Here is a 12,280-nt window from a genome sequence, read left to right as displayed (position 1 = left end):
GCCTAGGCCCGGAAGGTATGGGATGGAGTCAGGAGACCTGGGCTGTGGTTCCAATCCTGCCAGTGACTCAGTAGGTCATTTTAAGGAAATCACTGAAGGTTTCAGAGCCTAAGCAGTCCCATTTATAAAAGGGACAAGTTAACATGTGCTTCCTCTTCTACTATGGAAACGAGAGTAAGACAAACAATACAAAGGCCAAAGTCGTCTGAAGTATTCACAGGAATATAAGTGCTTTTAGAATCTTGTCTTATTTGCCAGAAAGAGCATAAAATTATTCCAAATCAACCCAAAGCTGAGCAGCACTCACCTGACGATGGCGCTGGTGAGCTGAATCGTTGGTTGGCTGCTGTGGCCAAGATACCATCTCCTGCTGCTTGCGGGGGAGTGAGCACCCGGGTGGCATTTGGGGGTGAGCCTAGTGGCCTTGAATCTGTCAATGGAGGTCCTAACTGTGATTGGACAGTCTTTCTTTGCAAAGTGCTGGTGTTCTCGATGCTGGCACAAGAGCTGGGAATGGAAGGGGGCAGGCTTGGGACAGGAACCAAACTCCTCTGGGGGCAAGAGCTGGGGCCAGTGGCATTCTCTGTCTTCACAATGATGCCGACGGTGTGGTTCTGAAGGCCCCCAGCCGCTGGTGGCGTGAGGGGCCGGGGCCAGCCTTGCCGGTGTGAGAGGCCTGGTAGTGGGGTGTTAGCGCCTGGAAGTCGCCGGGGGTCCGTGGAATCAGTAGGGCTGCTGTAGAGGTGTGGGCCATTAGCTTTCACCTCTGTGTTCACTGGCCCATTGGCAGTCCCACAAGGGGTTTTCTTGGATTTTTCCGCACAAGAACTGCAGCCGATGTCCTCTAGGGCTGGGGGCTGGTGGGGTGGAGAGCAGCTCAGGGAATTCTGGGTGCTAATCCCTGAGGGGCAGGACAAGGGGTAGTGGGAAGGTGTAGGTGTCTTGTCAGCTGTTTGCAGGGAGGTGGTGATTGAGCTGTCAGTCACAATAACAGGCTTAATATCAGCCTTATCTGTCTGTTCAGAGTCCCAATGCGAAGGCATCTGCTTAGCAGATAAATGTTTCAATATGCTGCACTGGAGCGCAACAACACTACAGAGCCACTGCAATGGAAGGAGAGGAGAGGAGAGGAGGGTGAGAGGCCTGAGAGGCGCCGGTCCTTCCTGCCACAGTGGCCAGGGCTGCAGCAGAGCTGACAAGCAGTTTCCGAGGTCCCATCACGAATGCTCACAAAGGGTGTGCTTGACTCCTGATAGAATTCCATTTCCATTCCCAAGCAAGACTTACAGGTATCCTCAGCAGGCCAACACTCCCTCTGGCCAACAGAGCTTGGGATCTGCATTTTGACTCTGCCTTTAAGGCTTACTTGTGACCAATATTCAGCAATTACCCTGAGCACCTGTGGTATGTCCAGCACTATCACCTAACCTCTCTATGGGTCTACTCATCTCTTTCTACAGTATAGATTTGCCCATCTCACAGTGCACTGGGGTAACGATGGAGAGAAGCAGACCAGTTGCCTTTGTAGATCTCTTACTTGCCTTTGGGATTTGAGCCAGAAGTTCCCCCTGGAATACTCAACTCTTGAGGGGTTAGGATGAGGGTGGGTGGGGACTGGAATGAGAATCACACTGAGGCTACTTCCGATAACAGCTGTGGTGACACGGAAGGAAGGTTGGATTTGGAATCCCCGCCCCGCTTTCACTCACCTCTTGCTGCTCTGCTTGGGTGGCTAAGTGCTCAGAGTTCAAAAGGTGCATCTGTGATTCCTCAGGGATCCCATTGCAGATCAGCTCCCCGTCCCGAATGGCCGCGGGTGCAATGAGAGGGGGTGGAAACTGGTACTGAGATTTTATAGCATCGGGAACCTGTTCAGGATAGATAGAAGAAGGAAGGAGAGGGAGATAGTTCCAACATGTCTAGTTGATTCTGCCCTGGTATGCTGTTCTGTCTGTGGTGCTGGTGCTCAAGGGACCATCCACTCTGGGGTCCGCTGAGGAAAAGGAGGCTCAGAAATGGAAATAGCACGTGGGGCCTCCACTTTTCTTCATCGAGGTCTAAGGCCTGCAGAACACAGAAACCACTGCGTTCTGTCTTCTGCTTCAGCCTGAAAGGTGTAAGACTGGCACTGGACAGGGCTTCAGAGTGGTACTCTGGGTTCTTATTGCTCAGTGTCAAGTTTGGGAGTGGGTGAGCGGTCACTGAGAGATAAAAATGCTTGACATGAGGCCTGGCTCATGATAAGCACTCAATCAATGTTAGTTTCCTTCATCCATTCATTCATGACTCATGAAACAACTAAAGACGTCTCTGTGCACCAAAAACAGAAGACACACTCTGAATCACACTATGGAAGAATGAAAGAGCCACACAAGCAAAGAGTCATTCATACATTCAACCAACATTTATTGAGCACCTCCTGTGTCTGGGCACTGTTTCAAGTTCTAGAGATCCAGAGATGAATAAAACTTAAGACTTGCCCTCAAGGAGCTCACAGTCTAGTGGGGAGATAAACACAGAAATATTACAACACAAGGTAATGGGTTCTAGAAGAGAAGCATGTCTAAGATGCTATTAAAAACATAGAGTGCTTATTTTAGTTTGGGGGACAGGAATTTGGGATTAGGGACGATTTTATAGGAAGTCAGTATTTGAGTTGACACTTGGAAGTTGAGTAGGATCTTCCAGGCAGATAAAGGAAAAATAAGGGAGGCGGAGAAGATGTAAGGTGTAGAGATGTGATAGCACTTTGTGGATTTGGAAAACATCCAGAGAACCAACAAATTTGGTGACAAAATCCTTATGGTAGACAAGGGAAGAACTGAAAATGGTTCCCAGAATTTTAGTTTGAGGGACTGAGTAGTGATCATTATTATTTACTGCAACAGGAGATACAGGAAGAAGAGCAGATGTGGAGAGGCAGAAGACTTTTGGTCTTAGGGAGGTTCATCCTGAGATATCTGTGGGATGGGCAGGCAGACATAAGTCTGGATATAAGGAGAAATGCATGGAATATGGGCTGGTGATGGCCTTAGCTGGTGCCATGGGCTTTCTGAGATCACCCAGGAATGAGAGGAGGAGGAATGAACAGTGGACTAGTCTAAGGCTACCCCTGGGGAAGAGTGAAGGGCTAAGTGGAAGAGAAATTCGCAATGAAGATACAAAGTTCTCAGCAGATTTTTCCTGAATTGCTAGAATCAAGTGTAAAGGCTAATGTTCCAGGAGACAGCTGGGGTTCTTCACCAATGTTCTATGGTGCTATGGTCCTATTTCACTCTCAAACTGTCCAAGTACAAAATACTTTGCAGGTAACTCATGCCCTTTGAGTTCCCTCACTAGAGAAATACTTAAAAGGGGGGGGAGGGGCACCATACAACGACAGGATTTTTATCAAGGTCTCCTGGCCCGTTCACTTCAGCATGCTCTCTGACAAATCTACACAGTGAATTACACAGTCTGGATTACTTTTAGATCTGTTTCACTGAGATGAGGCATACTACCTTTAATATCCATCCCCAAAATATTTGAATCTAGTTTTGGAAAACCTGTGTCTCCACTGATGTATAAATATTTGCCCAGTTAAGTTTGTTATACAATTTTCTTTTTCTTTTTTTTTTTTTTGAGGCGGAGTCTTGCTCTATTGCCCAGGCTGGAGTGCAGTAGCATGATCTCGGCTCACTGCAACCACCGCCTTCCAGGTTCAAGCGATTCTCCCGCCTCAGCCTCCCAAGTAGCTGGGATTACAGGTGCTTGCCACCACGCCCGGCTAATTTTTGTATTTTTAGTAGAGATGGGGTTTCGCCATGTTGGCCAGGCCAGTCCCGAACTCCTGACCTCAGGTGATCCGCCCGCCTCGGCCTCCCAAAGTGTTGGGATTACAGGTGTGAGCCACCGCACCTGGCCTGTTATACAATTTTCAACAGTTAGCATCTTGCTAGTGCTGATACCCACTGGAGGTGATGGCAGTGGTGTGACTGACATTTTTTTTTTTTTTTTTTTTTTGAGACAGAGTTTCACTCTTGTTGTCCAGGCTGGAGCGCAATGGCACGATCTCAGCTCACTGCAACCTCCACCTCCCAGGTTCTAATGATTCTCCTGCCTCAGCCTCCCGAGTAGCTGGTATTACAGATGCCTGCCACAATGCCAGGCTAATGTTTTATATTTTTAGCAGAGACGGGGTTTCACCATGTTGGTCAGGCTGGTCTCGAACTCCTGATCTCTGGTGATCCACCTGCCTCAGTCTCCCGAAGTGCTGGGATTACAGGCGTGAGCCACTGCGCCTGGCCAGTGTGATTGATTTTAAAATGTGGCTGCCACCAAGTGGCCATACTTGAGAAGTGCTGGTTTCTGTTAGCACATAAGACTGTGGGATCATTTCAAAAGAGAAAAACAAGTTTATATATGGGTATATAGTGTTGGACCCTCTAAGTTAACTGAATGACGGGACTGAATGGTTTAAAAACATCCTCACTACCACCAAATGCTTTTCAAGGAGGGAAATTTTTCTGTCGATCTCTGTAAATACACTTTGGCCAATGTCAAGAGCATATAAATATTAGGTATTATTATAGCTATGCTACAATTTGGAGCATTGGTGATATATTAACAGCAGCCTGGAAAAATAGATTCAAGTTTCCTTTAGATATTTTCCACTTAAGTTCCTGAGCTGGCATTAGCTCTTCACCTTCCACATGGCTCTTTCTGCTTAATCATCCCCACCTTTACCTTGCCTCTTGGACAGAGGCCATCTAACAGGAACAGATAGAATGAGTGTTAGGTGAGGGTGGCAGTAACAACAGAGCACATTTGGGTTTTGATGGGATGGGCTGAAGAGTGCTTATCCTTTGGAAAACTAGAGACTGGTAGACTTCGAAGGCTAACTTGAGGTTTGGCCCTCATAATCCTGACCATCATCCCCAAGTAAATGAAGGTCACACTCATTACTCACTAGACACCACAAACCTATTTCTGGGGCTTCAGTTTTCCTGCCTGTAAAATTGGGACAGTGATCCTCTGTCTAACCCATGATGGCAGGCAGACCACCATCTTGCCTGCACCTGATTGTGACTCACCTTCAAGCTTCTTCTTTTGACCGACTGGAGCACACGCCGGTTAGGGGGGTGCTTCTTGTGGATTCGGTTCAGGAAGTCCACTTTGACGACATGCTGCGAAACGGTGTCCTGGAAACGATCAAACACCTGGCACCGATTGCTCAGTGTCATATTCTTCTGGTTCAGCTAGGGACAAAGCAGACACAGCCTTGTGGTGAGCCTCAAAAGGCACCTCCTGTCCCAGTTAACCCCATTCCCTGTGTTTAAAAACTAGAAGCCCTCAGCCACATGGGTTCCCTCAATTACGGACCAGGATGTTGGCACTCTTTGTCAGAGAGCAAGGGAACACGGATGAGACTTCCTACTCAGCCCTGCCCAGTCCAGTGGAAGAGAGCCAATATGTTCCTGCTCCCTAGAGAGCCTTAAGGAAGGCAGGAGAAATGAGCCAAGATGTACCCTTCCAAATTCAGCCTCTGACAGTCTCTGTTCCAGCTCAGAGAAGCCTCTGTCAGGGCCCTCTAATAGCAGCATAGGTTTCAGAGAAGACGTATGTTTCAACTCTTAAGAGACCCAGACTCCCTTCCCGGGAAGGGCCTCTCTCTCATAGGAAAAGCAGGACTGTGTCCTACATAGGAGCTTGGCTGACAACTGGGTCAGAACCAGAAATCTGTGTGCTCTGCTCTATTCCTACTCCATGGTACCAAGGAGCATAAGTTAACCCATCTTGGTATCAGTCTTCCTCTACCGGAAGGGAAAACCTTGGATTGCTCTTAGAGGCCAAAAGGAGAAAAGAAAGAAGAGTTTCTGCAATAATATACAGAAGGCATACAGAAATTATGCCACTTTTCCTATTCTACACCGGGGCTCCTACATTTTAATTCAAAAGAAAGGACCTGCTGTGGCAGCTTCCTAATTCATAAATCAGGAAAAACCTTTAAGTGGCTAACAAAAATTTAACCAACTAATAATTTCTCAAATGCTAGAAAGCTGTTCTTTAAGTTTCACATTTGGGTAAACTGCTTATGGTCATTTTTTTTCTGGTTCATCAGGAAGCAAAACAAGACTAGGAGAGAAACACGGAAGCAAAACAAGACTAGATTTTCCTCCTAGAAAAATCTTTGAGTGGCATGAGTCAAAAGAACACAAAGTAACTCTTCTCTTCCATGTGTGCAAGTCTTTAACGGAGGTTCCTCTCAGTGCAAGGTCAGCAGCACACTGCCATGAAGGCCAATGGTCATTCCATGGTTATCATCATTTGACAATGTCTTAAGCAGTAGCCTTTTTAATTTGGAAGGCTGCTCTTATGAGGGAGCTCCTCCTCCTCAAATCCTCTCCCATTCAATCTTGTGAGTGACTGTTCTAACTGCCTATAAAGAGATGTCCTAAACTTCTTTTGGAGATAGCAAGTGACAGCTCTTTTCTAGCCTCAGTCTGGAAAATAAACCCAAGACTCCTGGAAGAGAAAGCAATAGGACCTTCACACTATTATTCATTCAACAGCTTATTTACTGAACTTCATTTGGTGCCTGGGACACATGTACCCCAGACAGCCAACGATTTATTTCCTTAAGGTTGGATCTAATATACTCCTCTTTTAGGGCTGTAACATCAACTGCTTAATTCCTTGTAGGAGAAGTCACTTACAAACAACCAAGCACTAGTGAGTTAAGTCTGTGTGGGCAGCTGAAACAAAACATTGTGAGAAAAAGCATAGCTGAAATATGTCAAAATGATCAGAATTGAGTAGGGTGGCCTGCAGCAACCAGTACCTATGACAATGTGGTGAACTTGGGACCAAGCTGACCTTAATATGCTTTCTACTAATCAGTCCACCCTCCAGCTATGCCTGTTGAGGTCTGAATGGACACTGCAGCGCTTACCACCACATGTTCGATGTGATTCGGACACATCCATCTGCCCAGGGGCATGGCAGTGAGCGGCGGCTCGAGGCAATCCATGTGAAACAAGAGAGGGCAATAGTCACACTGGATGAGAGGAGCCACGCGGCAACTCCTGCAAAAAAGAGATGTAGGCCATTTCTGTGGCAAGAAAAGGAAAATTCAAACTAACTTTGACTTGTGGAACAGCCTCTCCTCCTTGATCCTAACATTCTCCCATATCTTCCTCCAGTGATTCAGTTACATTTATGATTAGAAAGATGGATGGGGCTGGTGTGATAGCTCATGCCTGTAATCCCTGCACTTTGGGAGGCTGAGGTGGGCGGATAGCCTGAGGTCAGGAGATTGAGACTAGCCTGACCAACATGGTGAAACCCTGTCTCTACTAAAAATACAAAAAATTAGCCGGGTGTGGTGGTGGGCGCCTGTAATCCCAGCTACTCGGGAGGCTGAGGCAGGAGAATCGCTTGAACCCAGGAGGCCGGAGGTTGCAGTGAGCCAAGATGGTGCCACTGCACTCCAGCCTGGGTGACAGACTCTATCTCAAAAAAAAAAAAAAGATGGATGGATTTGGGGGCTCCCATTAGGTTCTCCATTATTCTCTCTTCTAAGAAGAACATGTCTTGTGGAAAAGTGAATGTTTATTTGGAGTACAGCTTAAGTGGCAGAGCAGGGATGATCAATGCTCAGTACTCACTGGGGGAAAACAGTGAACTCTGATCTGATCTTCCTACTTCTTAAAAGAGAGAGGCTACTTCATTAAAAAAAAATCACTAGCAACCTTTCTGGAGTCTTAACTATAGCAAGAAAATATTTCTCTTCTGCATGAAGCACTCAGCAGAACTGACAATCAGAGGTGTGCTGGAAAGATGATTTTGTAATGTATTCATGTAAGCAGGGTTCAAGGGAGGACTAAGCAAATGACAACTACGATTTGTAACTACAATACTCCTGGGGTCCCCGAGATGCACTGGAGCCACAGTTTGTCCTGGCTCAGAGTTCTGCCACTCTACTATCTAGTTCCATTTCCTTATACCTTTTGCTGTGAAACATTTCTTTTTGATAGTTACTTTCTCTTGCTACCCTGCTCTGACCATAATACAGTCCTTCTGACACACCCAAGCCAACAAGTCCAGCTTCAGTAACTGAAGCAGCTGGTTTCTGTCAAAGAGATCCTATTTGAAGGAAACCTTGTCCCAGAGACTACAACTGGGGCAGCCCTAGGGGCTTTTGGAAGTCATCCAGTCCAATACACACTATCATAGATCCTTATCTACTTTTAAACTTATCTTTAGTGATTCAAGTTAATGTTTAATTTAAGTCCAACTCCTCTCGTTCTAGTGTGTAAACACAATTTTTTTGAGATGGAGTCTTGCTCTGTCACCAGGCTAGAGTGCAGTGGCGCGACCTCAGCTCACTGCAACCTCCGCCTCCTGGGTTCAAGTGATTTTCCTGCCTCGGCCTCCCGGAGTAGCTGGGACTACAGGCATGTGTCACCACGTCCAGCTAATACTTGTATTTTTAGTAGAGACGGAGTTTCACCCTGTTGACCAGGATGGTCTTGATCTCCTGACCTCGTGATCTGCCCGCCTTGGCCTCCCAAAGTGCTGGGATTACAGGCGTGAGCCACCGCACCGGGCCATTGTTTTCGTTTTATTTATTTTTGTTTATTTTTTTGAGATGGAGTCTTGCTCTGTCGCCCAGGCTGGAGTGCAGTGGCGCGATCTTGGCTCACTGTAAGCTCCGCCTCCCGGGTTCACGCCATTCTCCTGCCTCAGCCTCCAGAGTAGCTGGGACTACAGACGCTCGCCACCTCGCCTGGCTAATTTTTTTTTTTTTTTTTTTTTAGTTTTTAGTTGAGACGGGGTTTCACCATGTTAGCCAGGATGGTCTCGATATCCTGACCTTGTGATCAGCCTGCCTCAGCCTCCCAAATTGCTGGGATTACAGGCATAAGCCACCGTGCTCGGGCTCAACACAGTTCACAGTACTCCTGTACTGTGATTCTTCAGAAAATTTGTTAACACATACACATTCGAGGCTCTCGTCAGTCCATTAGTCAGTTAGTCTCCGTGTACTCATACTATCAGAATATGGGCTGTTCACATTTAACATACATGGTCTGGAAGAGGTGAAGAGAGAAAAAGTATCATTTGCTAAATATGAGAAAGAGCCCCTTAGTGTGAAAGAAAATACCTGTTACACGTGAAGCAGACTTTGACGGGTAAGGGAACGAGACCATTGTGATCTAATTCATGCTGTGTCTTCTTAACATTTTTCCCTGTGGTTTCCTCCTTTCTTCTCCTCTTGCTAGAACCTAGAAAAGAAAATGATTGTGCTGAGCTATCCCTAGCTTCAGAGTTTCTAGCCTGCAATATGGAAACAACATTAAGTGACAAAAACAGATCTTAAGCATGTGTCATGGCCTAGGCATGAATTGCTCTCTGAGGCCCCTGGGGTTGATTTTAAGTTAGAAAAAAGAATGAGAAGGGAAGAAAAAAAAGAGACTAATACACAAGTCACAACCAGAAGTCACCTGTTCTATGGCAGAAACACATCTAACTGTTTTGCAAACATAAAAAGGTCAGAAATGCTAGGTTAGATACAGGCAACCTAAGAAATGTAAATGTCCAAGTCACATAGTCAACAAGGACTATTCTGTGGAGTTGGCCTGCAGCCTTGAACTACTGGGCTCAAGCAACCTTCCTGCCTCAGCCTCCATATTAGACAGGACTATAGGTGTGGGCCACCAAACTCAGCTAACCTACTTATTTTTATTTTTTGAGAGATGGGGTCTCATTATGTTGCCAAGACTGGTCTCCAATTCCTGGCCTTAAGCAATCCTCCTGCCTTGATCTCTCAAAGTACTAGGATTACAGGTGTGAGCCACCACACCTGGCCCACATTTTCATAAAAATCAGAGAAGCTTTGATTCTATATGCATCCTTCTTAAGCCTACCAATTTCACTTTCTTTGGGAAGAAAAAGTAAGACCTAGAAGCTTTACGGTATCAGGAAGCCAGGACTTAAAAAAAAAGAAAAAAGAATAGAGGACAATTTGGCAATATCTATCAAAACTATAAATGCATAGTTCTGACCCAGCAATTTTATTGTCCTATAGACATAGTCACACATCTATACATGTATACAATGATGTATTTACAAAGTTATTCACTGAAGCACTACCACTAGTAACAAAAGATTTGGAACCTAAATGTCCATTAATAGAAAATTGGTTAAATAAATTATGACGTATCTGTACAATGAACTACTAGGTAACCATTAAAAAAAGCGAGAAGGCCAGGTGCAGTGGCTCATGCCTATAATCCCAGCACTTTGGGATCCTCTGAGGTGGGAGGATCGTGTGAGCACAGTTCGAGACCAGCCCTGGCAACATAGTGAGACCCTGTCTTTATAAAAAATATAAAAATTAGCTGGGTGTGGTGGTGTGCACCTGTGGACCCAGCTACTCCTACTCGGGAGGCTGAGGTGGGAGGACTGCTTGAGCTGTGGTCACACCACTGCACCACAGTGCAGTGCAGCCTGGGTGACAGAGCAAGACTCTGTCTCAAAAACAAACAAACAAACAAAATTCTATATTAATATGAAAAGACTTCTAGAACATATTTTAAAGTGAGAAAAAAAAAAAGCAACGTGTAGAATGGTTTAACTAGCATGTTACTTAAGGGGAAATTAATCAGCATGTATCTGTATTTACTTTTACATGCACAAAGAAATTGGAGAAGAATAAACAAGAATCAACCAGTGGTTACCTGTGAAGAGCAGGAAGGTGGAAAGTAGGCAAATGGCAGACGGGTGGGAGGGAAATTTTCATTGTAGCCCTTAATATTTTTTGATTTTTGAACCATGTGAATGTATAATACTTTTTTTTTTAAAAAAAAAGATAATTCTGGGGCCGGGCGTGGTGACTCACACCTGTAATCCTAGCACTTTGGGAGGCTGAGGTGGGCAGATCACCTGAGGTCAGGAGTTCAAGACCAGCCTGACCAACATGGTGAAATCCTGTCTCTACTAAAAATACAAAAATTAGCCGGGCATGGTAGCATGCGCCTGTAGTCCCAGCTACTTGGAAGGCTGAAGCATGACAATCGCTTGAACCTGGGAGGCGGAGGTTGCAGTGAGCCGAGATCGTGCCACTGCACTCTAGCCTGAGTGACAAAGTGAGACTCACAAAAAAAAAAAAAAAAAAAAAAAAAGGAAAAAGATAATTCTGGGGGAAGGGTAGGAAAGAAGTTCAGAAACTGAGAAAATGGAAAACTGAGTAAGCTCTGTAATGGCTAAGACCTTCAAAGATCTCTCTAAGCAGAACCAGGAACAGGAACCCAAGACAGTAGCTACATGAACAGTGACTCCACAGGCAGCACTGCTCTTGTGCTGGTCGTTTGGGGAAACTGGGGTTGGGGAGGGATATGATGATGGTTTGGCTGACCTGGTAGTGCAGTGGTACAAGTCAGTTCATTGGGCAACTGAAATTGGGTGGGGTTCCGCTCCATGGCGGCAGCAATCAGCAGCTCAAAGGGCCGCCTCAGCTGGGGCTGCGCATAGTCTGGCTCCGCTGCTACTGGTTCCTCATCCACGTCAATGATATCTTCGTCGACATCATTCTGCTCAGAGGTGGGGGTCTCTGTGCTGGCGCTGGATGTGGGCGTGCCAGGCCTGCTGGCTCTCCTTTCCAGGATCCGGGCATGGGCAATGGCCTTTAGTTCAGTTTTGCTGGCCGATCTGTCCAACAAGTCAGTGTCACTGCTGGGGGATGTAGTCCGTTTGCCAGATTTGTCCACCAGTCCATTGACATGACCCAGCTCCTTTTTCTGCTCTCGTTTCTGTGCAAATGAACAGGTGGGCCCATCATGAAAAGTACCATGAAACAAAGAGATGTGTGCTACAAAGTCCTGGTAGACCACTAACCAAAATTGTAAAAGGCTTTCACATATCACAGACTCATCTACCTGGTCACTTGGAACACTGGTCTGTTAAAGTTGACACAACTATAACTGAACTAAAGCTGACAAAACTGTTGCATCAGAGAATCACCAAAAAGCGTGGTAAGTTAGGAATAACTATACAAAATTTATATCATTAACATTAACTCATCATATGACATACAACATCTATGAAGTATAGGGCTAAAAAGGTAACACGGTGAGAATAAATTTAGTGAGACTAATAGTAAAAATCAACGGGGCAGGCACAGTGGCTCACGTCTGTAATCCCAGCACTTTGGGAGGCCGAGGCAGGCAGATCACCTGAGGTCAGGAGTTTGAGACCAGCCTGGCCAACATGGTGAAACCCTGTCTCTACTAAAAACAAA

At 45.9% G+C, this 12,280-nt stretch overlaps 1 protein-coding gene across 3 annotated transcripts in view; it reads right to left on the bottom strand.

Annotated features, from left to right (window-relative positions):
- Positions 1–12,280, bottom strand: part of PHF12 (PHD finger protein 12) — a 46,007-nt gene that overhangs the window by 6,930 nt on the left and 26,797 nt on the right. For all 3 annotated transcript variants that reach the window (XM_030799316.1, XM_003277063.2, XM_030799317.1), the window contains 6 exons: positions 11,399–11,792; positions 9,146–9,266; positions 6,932–7,064; positions 5,073–5,237; positions 1,710–1,868; positions 308–1,103 (listed from right to left, as the gene is read on the bottom strand). In XM_030799316.1, the coding sequence (XP_030655176.1) occupies positions 308–1,103; positions 1,710–1,868; positions 5,073–5,237; positions 6,932–7,064; positions 9,146–9,266; positions 11,399–11,792 (1,768 nt within the window). The remainder of the gene's footprint in view (positions 1–307; positions 1,104–1,709; positions 1,869–5,072; positions 5,238–6,931; positions 7,065–9,145; positions 9,267–11,398; positions 11,793–12,280) is intronic.

The sequence above is a fragment of the Nomascus leucogenys genome, chromosome 19, assembly GCF_006542625.1.
Source record: "Nomascus leucogenys isolate Asia chromosome 19, Asia_NLE_v1, whole genome shotgun sequence".
Classification (NCBI taxonomy): Eukaryota; Metazoa; Chordata; class Mammalia; order Primates; family Hylobatidae; genus Nomascus; species Nomascus leucogenys.
The sequence above is the reverse complement of the archived record's forward strand: the minus strand, read 5'-3'. Positions and strand labels throughout refer to the sequence as shown.